The sequence below is a fragment of the Phocoena sinus genome, chromosome 6 (assembly GCF_008692025.1).
Source record: "Phocoena sinus isolate mPhoSin1 chromosome 6, mPhoSin1.pri, whole genome shotgun sequence".
Classification (NCBI taxonomy): Eukaryota; Metazoa; Chordata; class Mammalia; order Artiodactyla; family Phocoenidae; genus Phocoena; species Phocoena sinus.
In genome coordinates this window covers 18,084,791-18,098,671 of record NC_045768.1, presented here as the reverse complement: position 1 = coordinate 18,098,671, position 13,881 = coordinate 18,084,791, and the positions used below count along the sequence as shown (strand labels likewise).

General features: G+C 46.1%; 1 protein-coding gene across 1 annotated transcript in view; it reads left to right on the top strand.

The window, feature by feature from the left end:
• The window catches only part of PAPPA (pappalysin 1), a 257,383-nt gene that overhangs the window by 65,559 nt on the left and 177,943 nt on the right, over positions 1–13,881 (top strand). Inside the window, exons 5-6 of the mRNA XM_032634984.1 lie at positions 4,288–4,480; positions 11,332–11,453. Of these exons, the coding sequence (XP_032490875.1) occupies positions 4,288–4,480; positions 11,332–11,453 (315 nt within the window). The remainder of the gene's footprint in view (positions 1–4,287; positions 4,481–11,331; positions 11,454–13,881) is intronic.

Here is a 13,881-nt window from a genome sequence, read left to right as displayed (position 1 = left end):
AGAAGTCCCACCTCTAAGAATTATATCCTAAGGAAATAAATCAGTTGATGTGTTTAAAGGTTTAGTCCTAAAAATGTTCTGAGCAATGTTTATTCTCCAAATATTAATTAGACATTTACTGTCTGCCAAGCATAGAAAAGAAGTGCTTTTATACGTGTGAAAAAACAGAAGCTTCCTACAAGTCCAAAGACAATGGGTTGCTGAAGTAAATCACAAGGTACCCGTATGATAGAACGTTCTGTGATCACTGAAGATGCGTAGCAGATGGCTGAGGGCCACAAAGCAGAGTCACCTAGTGGTTCAGAGTGTGAAGTGTGCAGTGTGGGGACCAACTTGAATCCTCTGTGTGCTAGCCTTTGACCTCAGGCAAGTTACTTCTCTCTGGGCCTGTTACTTCATGGATACCATGGAGGTTAATCACCCTTACCTTGCATGACAGTAGGTGTGATTGTACAGGTGAAGGCTTTAGATCTGTCCTTGGTACTATAACTCGTGCTCAATAAGTGACAATTAGTAGGATTATTTGTTCAGTTTAGCGTGAAAACAGCCCAGAGCCTAATGTATAGTGTAAAACCTGGAATATATATCATATATGATCACAATTATATATATGATGTTTGTGATAAGAATTACAGAAATTCACTGTAGGTATTCACATCCATCTACACATACATATATGTGTATACTAGATATTAATTGTATTATCTCTAGGTAATGTTTACGGTAGCGTTTATTTCTTTGCAGTATTCTAAGCACATTCCAAATGCTCTACAGTGAATATAATCACTTACTGCTGTTGCTGTTATTATCATTATCATTATTTTTAAAACAACAAAAAGGCAGAGACTTTTACAAAGGGCAACTCAGTTATTCACGCGCTAGAAATGGGTGAGCTTGTTAAATGCTTTCATCAGCTGTAGGAAGCAGTTAGCATCACGATTCCTTATTTTACAGCGGGTAGAAATGAGGCTGTCAGGGGTCAGCATTGTGCCCAAGGCTCCACGGGGAGTGGAGGCCCTGAACCTCCATGCTCTGTGCCCTTCCAGCTACAGATGGAAATTGTTCTTGAGAGCAGAGTTTGATTAGAAAACTCAGGGCACAACTTCAACAGCATGCGGACTGGTGCAGGCCCCCAGAATACTGATATCCCCCCAAAGTCCTTTCTGCTTGGGGACAACGTGGGGACAGAAGAACAAGATGGGTTGGCTGGTCCTAGAGACCAGGATCAAGTGGCCACAGATATCAGGAGGGAAAGCCCGTGATGGCAGAAAGCTAAGAGGGGCTGACCCGAGATGTCAGCTAATTGAGGCAGAGCCTTTATGATAAACAGAAACCCTTACCTCACCCAAGATTCTGGTAGCAGTTCAGTCTCTAAGCGATCTACCCTGGGAGGGACATTTTCCGACTAAAGCTTTAAAGTTCAGGTACAGTTCTGTTCTCCTACCAGGTTCTATCACCTGTCCGTTTTTCAAACTTTTTTATTGACAGACATGGAAACGGCTAATGTTTAAGTTAGAAAAGGAAAATATGCTTCTTTGGGGGAAGAAAAGCAAACAAATCAGAATGTAGAGAGGAAAAACTTTGCAGTTTTTCTTCTTCCTTCATCTTGATAAATGCTTTATACGTTCCAGCTCGTGGAGTCCACACCACAACTCTAAGTAGTGGGGTTGATTTAAATGTCCCCAATTTACACACAAGGGACCTGAGTTTTAAAGTTACTTCCTTGTTTTGGAAATGACTGATTCGAATTCTCTTCTGTACATGTGCCTCAAGGTACAGAGTCATCCCCCTATTGACAGGTGGATGTGTTATGTCTAATATTTTTACTATGTAAATGATGCTTCAAAAGACATCCTTGTACGTATGTTTTCCCTCGAGTTTGTTCATGAGTATCGATCTGTTGAATTCCTAAATGGGATGTTGTGAGATCAAAGAGAATGAATATTTTACATTCTGTTATTTTTTCCTGTTTCTGGTTTTCCAGCACTCACCCACCTTAGTGCATATGCACGCGTGCACACACACAGACGCTATTCCCGGTCCCGAGGCAGTGCGCATTCACTGAGCATTGGTCATACCTCTTGATGTTGCACTTTTCATAACCCTCGGCAGTGTTCTGACATAAGCACTCTTGTTATCATCATCATCTCCACTTTACAGATGGGCAAACCGAAGCACTGAGGGCATAAAGTCATTTGACTCCAGATTCCTGACTCCAGGTTCCTCATGCATGAATCTAACTACAGAACCCCTACTTCCTTAGCCATCATGTCCTTCTCCTGCCTGTAACCCATCCAGTGGCTTTTCCAAAGCTTTCAGGATGAAGTGCAAAGTTCATAGTAACAAAGGAAAATGCACCTGATGATCTGACGCTTCTTAGACCATCAAGTGCGTTCGGACTCTATTCTCCAGGCAGTGGGGACCCATAGAACGTTTGGTATCCAAGGATTTACATGGGGGTATCTGGGCTTGAGAGTGATTTGTGTAACTAGCCACTCTTTTACAGTGTTTTCCAAAGGACACCCAATGTATGAAAGACTTCCCCAGGGTGCTGGAAAGGAGACTGTCAAAAATTGCTAAGGGGATCAGAGGCAGCTTCTGTGTATAACCTCCTTGTACCCCGTCCCTTCTCAAAGCTGGATTCTCAAGGTCATGTCCAACTGACCGGCACCTGCCCAAAGTTATTTTCTGTTTGTTTGATAAGGGGAAGTGAGTTTATGCTGCGGGACTCCCAGTGGCGGGTTTGTTTTAAGATCTGGCGATCTCCGTGCTCCTCTGTCTGGGGCCCAGCTGCAGAAACCCTGACCAGGCGGACACCTCTGGGAAGTGGTGTTTTTGGAAACCAAGCCAAAACAGCGCCTTGCTCTGCCCCTGGGGCAGCTGAATAAAGCTGTTGGAGGGAGAGATGGGAGTCCAGCTTCTTCCTTGGGGTGGGGGGTTGGGGGCGGGTGTGGATAAGTCTCGGGTCATGGCCTTCATTCCGCATCCTAGAAAAGAGAGACTAGAATTGAAGGTCGTTAGATCTAAAGACATTAAGAGATTGTATTCCAGCCCCCCTCAGACTCAGGCTCCACTCCTGTTTATCAAGCACCTGCAGGATGCTTTGCCCAGACAAGGTCTCATGTACCCTCAGAAAGAAGTTCTCATATTGATTAGAAACGTGGCCTTGGAGTCCAGACTGCCTGGGTTCGAATCTCAGATCTGCCCCTAGCTCTGTGCTCTTTAAAAAGCAGGTAGACCTCTCTCAGCCTCAATTTCCTCCTCTGTACAATGCAGAAATCACAGTATTTACTCTAAAACTAGTGGGAGGGTTATATGTGTCCAAAGCACAGTGCCCCATGCCTGGGAATTTCCCGGTGATAGCACTGTGCAGGAGGCGTCACTGTCCTTGTATTCCCGCCGTGGACACTCGGCCTGGACTGCTTCTGCGTCTGCCTGACTCCTGGCCCGTGCTTGCTGCATAGGACACGTTGGCTCTGCAGGCCTGAGCTCCCCCTCCCGCCATGCCTCCGTTTTCTTTCTCGGTCTTAGCTGTGCAACCTGGTTGCCCTCCAGTTCCACATCCAGAAACCTCTCCGGTTCCTCCGCCTTCCTCTACATGCCGACTCCTCTTCATCAGTAGTCAGTGTCACAGACCTGAACAGCCTTATAACCACCTTGACCCACACAGCAAACTGACCTTCACTCTATAACTAGGCAGGTAGCTCCTTGAGGGCAGGAATGTTTTATGTTTCCTTGGCCCTTGGCTTAGAGCAGAGACTATGGAATCGATGCTCAGAAAGCTTGTTTGAAGGCCAGTATCACTGCATCAGTAAACAGCACAATTAATGAATGAGTGGATGAATGAATGCGAAGGCGTGAGTGAAGGAACAAGTGAGTGGGTGAATGAGTGAATACACAAGAAAATGAGTGGATGAGTGAGAGAGGTTGAATGATTGGTGGGGAGCGAGCGGATAAGGGAATGTGTGACTTACTGACCAGGGGATTTGGGCCCCGTGGAAAGCAGCTTGTCTTGCCCTTGTCCTTATCCGTGACCTCCCTCTCCAGGCTCAGACGTGCCTTTTCAGTTCTATCCTCCCTCCCCTTCCTCCTGTTCCCTCTCACCTGTCTCCAGAAGTGATGACTGCACTAATTTGTTCACAGACCATTAACTCTTGAGCACTGGAAGAGGCCAGCTCTGAGTTGGCAGGGGCTGGGGTGCTGGCTCCCGGTCCACCAGGAGACATCATGCTCTTGCCTGCCCGCCCGTGCAGCGAGGTTCTTATCTCTCCCTCTGCCCGCTTGCAGATGACGACTGCACTGACTCCTTCACGCCCAATCAAGTCGCCAGAATGCACTGTTACCTGGACCTGGTGTACCAGAGCTGGCAGCCCTCCAGGAAGCCGGCGCCTGTCGCCCTTGCCCCCCAGATCGTGGGCCACACGACCGACTCTGTGATGCTGGAGTGGTTCCCGCCCATCGACGGCCACTTCTTTGAAAGGTGAGTGTAGCCCGTGAAGTGTTGATGCCCCTCTCTGTCTCCTGCCAAGAAGAGGGAAACTTGGAAGGGAAGCAGCCTTGGAGAGGGATTTCGCTGTGTTTCTTGTTCTCGATCTTGTTTAACGAGTGCTCGCCACGACTAGCACAATGACTGGTCCATAGAGGCACGATGTAGATTTGGGGGTCAGGGAATACATGAATGATTGCTAACAGAAATTCATGAGTAATGATGCATATTTTAAGTGGTGAATATTTAGCTTCATTTTATCATTAAAAACATGGAAACCTCTGTCGCCAGAACTTCCTCTGCGATGGAGGTACTAGTCTCATCGCCGTGAGCTCGGGAGTTGACGTTGCCTCTGGTTAATGGGCTAACACCTTCCTATACGTATAGTATATGAAGGGTACATTATACCTGAATACGCAGGCATATATATACATATATATATAAATTTATTTATTTAATATATAATTTTTTTTTTAAGGCTTTTAGCTTTCTCTTGAATCAGCATTGAGCTGAGCAGGGCTCAACACTGATTTTTTTTTTTTTTTTTTTTTGGCTGCGTTGGGTCTTCAGTGCTGCGTGGGCTTTCCCTAATTGCGGCGAACAGGGGCTACTGTTCATTGCGATGTGTGGGCTTCTCATTGCGGTGGCTTCTCTTGTTGTGGAGCATGGGCTCTAGGCGCATGGGCTTCAGTAGTTGTGGCACGCGGGCTTGGTGTAGTTGTGTCTCGTGGGCTCTGGAGCGCAGATTCAGTCGTTGTGGCACGTGGACTTAGTTGCTCTGTGGCATGTGGGATCTTCCCGGACCAGGGATCGAACCCATGTCCCCTGCATTGGCAGGTGGATTCTTAACCACTGTGCCACCAGGGAAGTCCCACATGTATTTTTGTATAATTAGAATCTGTGCCTGTGCCTAGTGTTGTTTTATAGAACTGAAGGTAGAATTTTTAGAAGAGCAGAGGATGATAAACTGAGGCACAAGATACCTCAGTTCAGCTCCTGTCTGCCACTCACTAGTGGTATGGCCTTGGGCAAGTCACTTTCCCTCCCTGAGTCTTATTGTCAGCTGAAAAGTGGGTCTAATGATGCCTTCATGGCCTGAAGGTGGGAACCTGAATCAAACGGTTTCTCGTGCTGCCTTTCAGCATCGGGACTCCCTGAGGAGCTCAAGCTTTAGGGGATTTTAAAGGGTCATGAAACGTACTGCGATGTTGACCTCTATTTTGGTTGGAACTTGACTATAATTTTGGGTAGATTAGTCTATTGCCCCCCTTCCAGCCCTTCTTGGGGATGTTTTATCCAATAATGATGATACAACACTGATGATGGTGGAAATAATAACCAGCTAGTGATTAATTATTACTCTATGGTCGTGGTTGTCACCGTTTATCAAGTGCTTACTCTGCACTGGATTCTGTACTAAATGCTTTCCATACAGTCTCATTTAATCTTTCCAGTAATTCTATAACAGGGGAACCAACTTCTGCATTTGCCAGATGAGGTAGGGACTGGCGCACAAAGAGGTGGAGAGCTTTGACCAAAAGCCCATAGCAGGTGGTGGGAGCTGGGCTTCGAGTCACATTTTGCAGTGTCTTATCCGAGGCTCTCATGTTCTTTCATTAAGTCTTTCCAAACTTTGAATTGTGAAGGAGGTGTTACCCCTCCCCTCAAAAAAGGCCACAGAATGTGGCAAGGAGCTCTCACAAGTATGGGTGTATACGTGTGTGTGTGCGTGTGTGTATGCAAAAAATATATTAGATCGTGGCATCACATTAAATTCGGGCTCCAGTTTTCCACACTACTATCAGTCCCTGAATCTAGAGCCTTCATTTGACAGCTGGATGGATGTGATCACGGGGAAAGGAAGTGCACTCCCTAGGCCCTCTGTAGAAACCCCCCTTCCTCTTCCCCAGCCGTCCTCACTGGGAGCTTAGAGCTGGGGTTGGGAAACCTCATGTGACACTTCAGAGCAGGCTTTCCAGCAGCCCATAGATTTATTTATTTTTTCTGTGGCAATGAGGAGTATCAGACTTTTGGTCAAGGCTTGGCCTCGATTCCACTTGAAAATGGAAGTTTTGTAAATGAAGCTTCCTGTGTATGTATTCAATTTGTGTTTCATAAAGCAGTTTTTGTCCATTAAATAAATACCATCTGATTGTTGGAAACCTATTGGAGGGCTAATTGTTGTGTAATGAGATATGTCTCTATTACATAGTGCCCTCAGCTTCAATCAATATGTTTTTAATAACCTATAGTCAGTTGGTACTTGAGGCTCATACAATAGCTATTCTGTTCAGTCTGAGATTTCACAGCGGAGTTATCATATGTTAAATTAAAACTGACATTTTAGAAACACGTCTAATTAGGGTTAACAGCTACGTAGACCATAGTCTATGGCTAAAGGAAATAGGTCAACAAGTTCAATAAATTGTTGTAAAGGAATGGAACTGTCACCCTCCCATACACACGGAGTTCCTACTGATGGAAATCGGCTTAGTACAAAGTGTGCGAGCTTTGATGTCAAGTTGTCTGTGTTCCAGTCTCAGCTTCACCACTCCCAGCCTATGGGACCTTGGGCAAGTCATCTCCCTTCTCTGATCCTCTCTGGCCCTCTGCATCTTGTTCCATAAAAGGTGCTAACCAGGCTCACTTCCCCTGGCTTTTGTGGCGAATTCCACAAGATGACCTCTGCGCTATGCCTAGCACACACGCTCTGTGTTCAGGAAATACAAGCTCCCTTCTTGTACAGTTTTCCAGAGCTGTTGAGCTACTTGAAAAGTTCTCTTTCCCTGAAAAATCTCTGGTGTTTTCCACTACATTCATCAATGCCAACCTCTCGCCCCTGGCCATCCTCGTGTCCTCCTGCTGTTCCTCACATCTGTGGTCTAAGAGAATACAAGGGTTTTCCTTAAAAAAACATATTCAGATCCTCCCACAGCCTGTGTCCTCACACATGGGCAACTGAATAAATAATTCAAGGCCACCCCTGGCTTTTTTAACTCCTTTATTTTTATCTGTCTTGCAAACATGTGTTGACTAGATGGTTGCGTTTTTCCGAACAATGGGCTGTGGTGTATTGGAAAGAATGCTGGACTGGGGACCAAGAGACCTGGGTCTGAAGTCTTTGCAGCCTCATCCATTTCTTCTTCCTCTTCAGCCTCACTTTTCTGATCTGTCAGCTCAAGGGGATCTAGCCTTGTGCAACCAAGGTTCCTTTTCCAAATCTCAGAACACAGAAAATGACTTTTGAGTAACTGTTTTCTCAGTTCTCCTAAGGATGGTACATAACTAGTACCATTTTAGATGCATAGGAGAGAGGTTAATTCATTATGTACAGTGGATGCCTTAGACAAGCACTGTTCAACAGAACATTCTGCAGTGTCCAGTATGGTGGCCATTAGTCAACTGTGGCTGTGGAGCAAGTGAAATGTGACAAGTTTAAATGAGGAACTGAAGTGAATTCTACATTTATTTAATTCATTTAAGTTTAAATAGCCACATGTGATTAGGGGCTGCTGTATTAGACAGCACAGATTTGGAGCTTTAAACTTTGATTCTCATGGAACCTGGGTAAGAAAGATGATCTCTTCCTGTGTTAGCATCCTGTATTTCTGTGATTTCGGTGTGTGTGTGTGTGTGTGTGTGTGTGTGTGTGTGTGTGTGTGTGTGTCTGTCTGTCTGTCTGTCTGTCTGTGTAGATACAGGTGCCCACTGAAATCAAAGAAATGCCGAAGATTAGAAACACATACTGTGCGCTCCCTGAATGTATGTAGGACATTGCCTGATTTTGGTAAAGCCCATTTTGACTCTGTGACTTTCTGAGCTATGATTTTGGTTACTTTGTCCTCACGCTTCTCAGTTTCCTTAACTATAAAATGGGAACATCATCACCCACCATACTCAGGATCACCCACCTTTGCTGTTTAGTTACTGACTTTGCTTTTACTTGTGCCCAACTTATTCTTCATTCACCATTCAGACTTATCATTTTAGAATGTGAATTAGGTCACGTCACCCATGTGTTACAACCCTCCAGTGGTCTCCCATTACTTCTATGTGTAATCTAACGCGTAGTCTACGGCACCTCCCATGATCTGGCCCTTGCCTCTCTTACTGCTCTTTCCTTCGTCTGTGACTCTTGCCACTCAGGTTTCTTTAAGGCCCCTTATGGACCAAGCCCTTCTTTCTTGCTTAGGTCCTTTACATACCTTTAGACTGAACCTGGAATGCTTTACTCCCACTCTGTGTCATTCTTCACCATACCTTGACTAACACCTTCTATGATTATGCCAATCTAAATAAGCCCAGCACGCTCCACCCCATTATTCTCTCCTACATCATCTATCAGCTTTCCTTCTAGAAAGGCTGAATCTGTACTGTTATATCTATTGATCTGTTTGTTTAGGGACCGTTGCCTCTGCTGGATGGAAAGCTCTAATGAGGGCAGGTACCACACCAAATGTACTCACCCTTGGATGGTTAATGTCTGGTAGTTGTACGGTGCTAACAACCGGCGGCTGTTCAATGAGTATCCACTGAATGAATAGATGAAATATTGAATGAACACATGAACTGGTGATCGAACATGAGGCAATGCACTTGGTAGAGCTCTGTGTAAATTAGGCACCTTTATTGTCAGGTGGATGATGGCTTATTCACTCATCAGAGTGTTTATTGGGAACCTACACTGTATCAAGAACTCAGTGAAGCGCAGGTGACTATATGTGTATCATCTAAAACAGAGCATCGAAAGAAGTAGAAAGGCTCAATTACCATAAAGGTCGGCGCGACTCCTGATTCCATACAAGGATGTTTGTAATCTCACTGTCGTCATAAAGCCAGTCCTGTGACTCTGAGTTGCTATGCATGGATTGTGGTCATTGTAATGGAACCAGAGTGGTGCTGAGCACCTCTCTCTGCTCTCCTCATCCCCTGCCTGCAAGCATATTTGTATAATCATCATTACTGCTAGTCCAGGAGTGCCTTATACATACTGCAAATATATAGAAAGTTCAGAAAACCAGAAGGAATAAAAGGAGGGAGGGAGGAATCATCCTGTGTTCTACCACCTAGAAATTACTGCTGATAATATTTTGTTGCATTAAGATTATGAGAACAGGGCTTCCCTGGTGGCACAGTGGTTGAGAGTGTGCCTGCCGATGCAGGGGACACGGGTTCGTGCCCCGGTCCGGGAAGATCCCACATGCCGCAGAGCGGCTGGGCCCATGAGCCATGGCCGCTGAGCCTGCGCGTCCGGAGCCTGTGCTCCACAGCGGGAGGGGCCACAACAGTGAGAGGGCCCGCGTACCGCAAAAAAAAAAAAAAGATTATTAGAACAGCATTGAGATGCTGCTATAGATACAGTTTTGAATATGACTTTCACTTAACATGATAGCTCATGCATTTTTCCATAAAATTTAGTCATCTCTATAAGTATTTCTTATAAAAACTGCTTTTACCATTGCACTGAGCAGATCAACCTTAGGCCATTTAATCGCTCTCCTCTCACTGAATATCCGTGGGCCCATAACATCTCCACCTGTGTATGGTTTCACATCTACAGTGATAAGGCTGAGGATGCAGGATCTGCAGTTTGAGGGTCTAGACTAGGTTCATCATGGGTCTCAGCAACATACTGGAATGACTGGTATTTATCCATCCATCCATACCTACGTTAAACCACGTATGTTGACCACCATGTAAGTAGGTAAGCAGGGACGTGAAGTGTTCAGATTTAGGTTTGGGGTTGAGCTCCCTGGCAGCTGGGTGGAGGAGGGATGAGGACCACCAGCAGGCTGTGATGTTGACAAGCATGTGAGCCCAGGGGCTACGGAGGTTCCCTATGAAGCAAAAGCCCTAAGGCTTGAGATAGGGTTCCTCCACTGTATCTGTCAGGTAGCCAAAGTATAGTGATTCTCCTAGGAAAGAGGTATTGGAAGGACCATTGCATTTTGAGAAATAATGGGTTGGGCTATGACATTTCTTGACATTTTCCCTTTCCAGTCCCTCTGTAGGAGTTGCTCAGATTTACAGAGTTTTGGGCTCACTCACCCTCGTTACATGAGGAGAGGGCTTATCCCCCTCCCTTCCCAGCAACTGTCTCCTAAACAGGAGCCAAGTCTGGAGAACAAGTAGGATCCCAGAGTCTGTTGTGGCTAAAGGGAGATTGAATCCAGACACATAAGACACTAGATGATAGGGAAAGCCACCGTAACATTCTACTTCTGGGGCTGGGCTGGTCCCATTGAGGGATTGGCTTGCCCCTTGGAAAGCTGCTAAAATGAATTAGATGGCATGGTTAGGAAACTGTTTTTGACTGTAAAATCAAAGAGTGACTCATCCAGCCCCAGAATGTCAGGGCTAGAAGATTCTTTAGGCATCATCTAGTTCAGCCCACTCATTTTCAGGTGAAGGAACTGAACCACGCCTTCTTCCTATTTAATACCTAGGATACTGGATGGTTCCTGCATATGGTAGGTACCTGACAGATATTGTTAAAAGAATATAATTTGAGGTCCAATGGGGCAAAAGATTTTCTCACAACCACACGTCAGATCTTCAAGAGAACTTTAAATGATGGATGAGATGAAGATTAGTGCAGGTAGTAAGTTGATTCTGTTGATTCTGGACTGTTTAGAATTAAAGTGTATCCCCCATCAGAACAGAAGCCACTTAGGCCCAAACACGGCCCTCGTGGGCAGTGGGGAAGAATTTCACTCATGGTCATATTCTGGAAGCTCTGGGAAGACTGGAGAACATAGATTGGTTGTAACCTCCGCCTTTGGCTTAGTCAAGCCAGGGACTCATTCAACTGTTCCTAAGTCGGTGCATTTTCCTTGGCCTCCTAGAGAATTGGGATCAGCCTGTGACCTTTGCCTGGAAGGGAGAATCCTGGTGCAATATGCCTTCAACGCCTCCTCCCCGATGCCCTGTGGCCCATCAGGACACTGGAGTCCTCGGGAAGCAGAAGGTAAGCCAGCCTGGAAGCTCTTTTGCTGGTTGGGTGTGCAAAGAACACTTTCGATATAGGTGGAGTTTTATGGTTTTAATGGTTTTTTTCAGGTACTATCTCATTTGATCTGAAGATCGCCCTACAAGGCCAGTCTTTTTTTTTTTTTTTTCTCAGCTTTATTGAGGTATAATTGACATATAACACTATGTAAGTTTAAGGAGTGCAGTGTGATGATTTAATACATGTGTCTATTTCAAAGTCACCACGGTAAGGTTAGTTAACACATCTGTCACCTCACATTTCCGGGTTTTTTTTAAGTGAGAACATTTAAGATTTCCTCTCTAAGCAATTTTCAATACAGTATTGTTAACTGTAGTCACCATGCTGTATATTAGAACTCCAGAATTGATTCATTGTATCAGTAGGAGTTTGTACCCTTTCGAAACCCTACATCAAGGCCGGTATTCATGCATTTGTTCAACACAAGTCTTTTGAGCACCTGCACTGCCCTGAGCATGTCATGCCACTTCACATATGAAGAAACAGATTCCCTGAGGTATTAAGTAAGTGCCCAAGGCCACACACCTGACAAGACACAGTATGTGCATGTTTATATATGCCCCAGACCCTGACAGCCTGTGAGGGCATAAATAAACAAGGTCACGTTAGAATCAATACACATCACTAGCCTTTGATTCTTCCGCAGTTACTTCTGGGGTACCCAGGGCCTTCTTACATGTGTCACAACTCTTCCTCTCGGTTTCCTTCCATGAAACCTCCTTTTCAGGATCCATTTATCCGCAAGGCACTAGCAGGAAGCACCTCATGACTGCCACGGTTGCGGCTCCACCCATGACCAGACCTCCCCTGCACAGGGACGTCTCCCAGGCCTCCCCAGGAGCCAACAATCTCTGTGCTACCTTACAGTACAGCTCACTGCCCCTCAGTTTTCTAGAGAAATTAAGAAACTGCCTTTCACCCAATGCTTTGTTGCACTGTCGCTTGGCCCTGAAGGAAGAGAGCTTGCAACTTAGAGAATCTCATGGAAAATTGCCTATTCCGTTTCCTCCTGCAGTGTCTCTTTCTTTGGGGCACAGGTCTAGTCCCTGAAGCCAGGCTGGCAGAGACCCCTCAGTCCTCCGTCTCGCCCTCCATTGCCTTCAGAGACTTCCACTTAGAAGCCCCCTCTCTGTCCTTCATTCTGCTATGCAGGTCAGCTCCTGCCAGCTGTCTTTGGGTGGGGACCCCAGTCCACCAGAGGGAGCAGAATCTGACTCCTCACTGAGGTTCAGTGAGAACTCCCCCGTCTCCCTTTATATTTTTAGAAAGAAGGTTGAAAAAGAAAAAGCCAGAGATAGAATAAAGCAAGGGAGAGGGATCAGAGAGAAAAGTGAGGGAGAAAAATGACAGCGCTGTGCTCTGTTATCTTCTAAAATAGCTTAAAATAAAAATGAGAGTCGAACTGGGGAACTCTAAACAAATTCATCCGGAATGTAAAGCCAGAGAGATGCCTGGGAGAAACCCTTAGCTCAACCTCACAGAATCACAGGCTGTCAGCCGTGGAAGGGATGCCTGGGGTCATCCAGCCCCAGGTCCCACCCCGGGCAGGAATCCCCTTTGTGCCCTCCCTCACCGAGGCTCTCCCAGCACCAGCTCGTGTATTTCCTTGGCCTTCCCATTCTAGCTCCATCTGTTAGAAAGTTCTTCCTAAAATCTGCAGTGGTAACTTTTTCACCCAAACTGAACCCACGTTGGGTTCTCACAGAAGAAGGTATGGGTCTCTTCCATGCAAGGAATGAACCCATCTCATCTCTGCCCACCATAGGGACTGTGCTGGGCACATGGACTGGGCAGAGCTGACTGTCTAATAGGGGAGTCAGATGAGTACGTGGGCAATCACCATCGGGTGTGATGAGGCTTGTGCTGTGTAGGGGGCCTCGCCCCAAATTGAGACTCATGCCACCCAGGAAATGTTAACACACCAGTGAACAAGGTACATTTAAGAATGTGAGAGGGGCTTCCCTGGTGGCGCAGTGGTTGAGAGTCCGCCTGCCGATGCAGGGGACACGGGTTCGTGCCCCGGTCCGGGAAGATCCCACATGCCGCGGAGCGGCTGAGCCCGTGAGCCATCTGCGCGTCCGGAGCCTGTGCTCCGTAACGGGAGGGGGGGCCACGACAGTGAGAGGCCCGCGTACCGCAAAAAAAAAAAAAAAGAATGTGAGAGGAGTTGGATATGTTTAGAGCACTGATTTTCTCAGTGTGATCTGGAGGCTTATGGGGTTCCTAAGACTTTGTAGTGTGTCCTCAAAGTCCAAAGTATTTTCATAATAGTGCTGTACCACTGTTGGCCTTTTCCACGCTCACTCTTTCCTGAGTGTGCAGTGGAGCTTCCCAGCAGCTGCATGGCATGCGATGTTTTACTGCTCTGACAGCTAATGGGGCACAT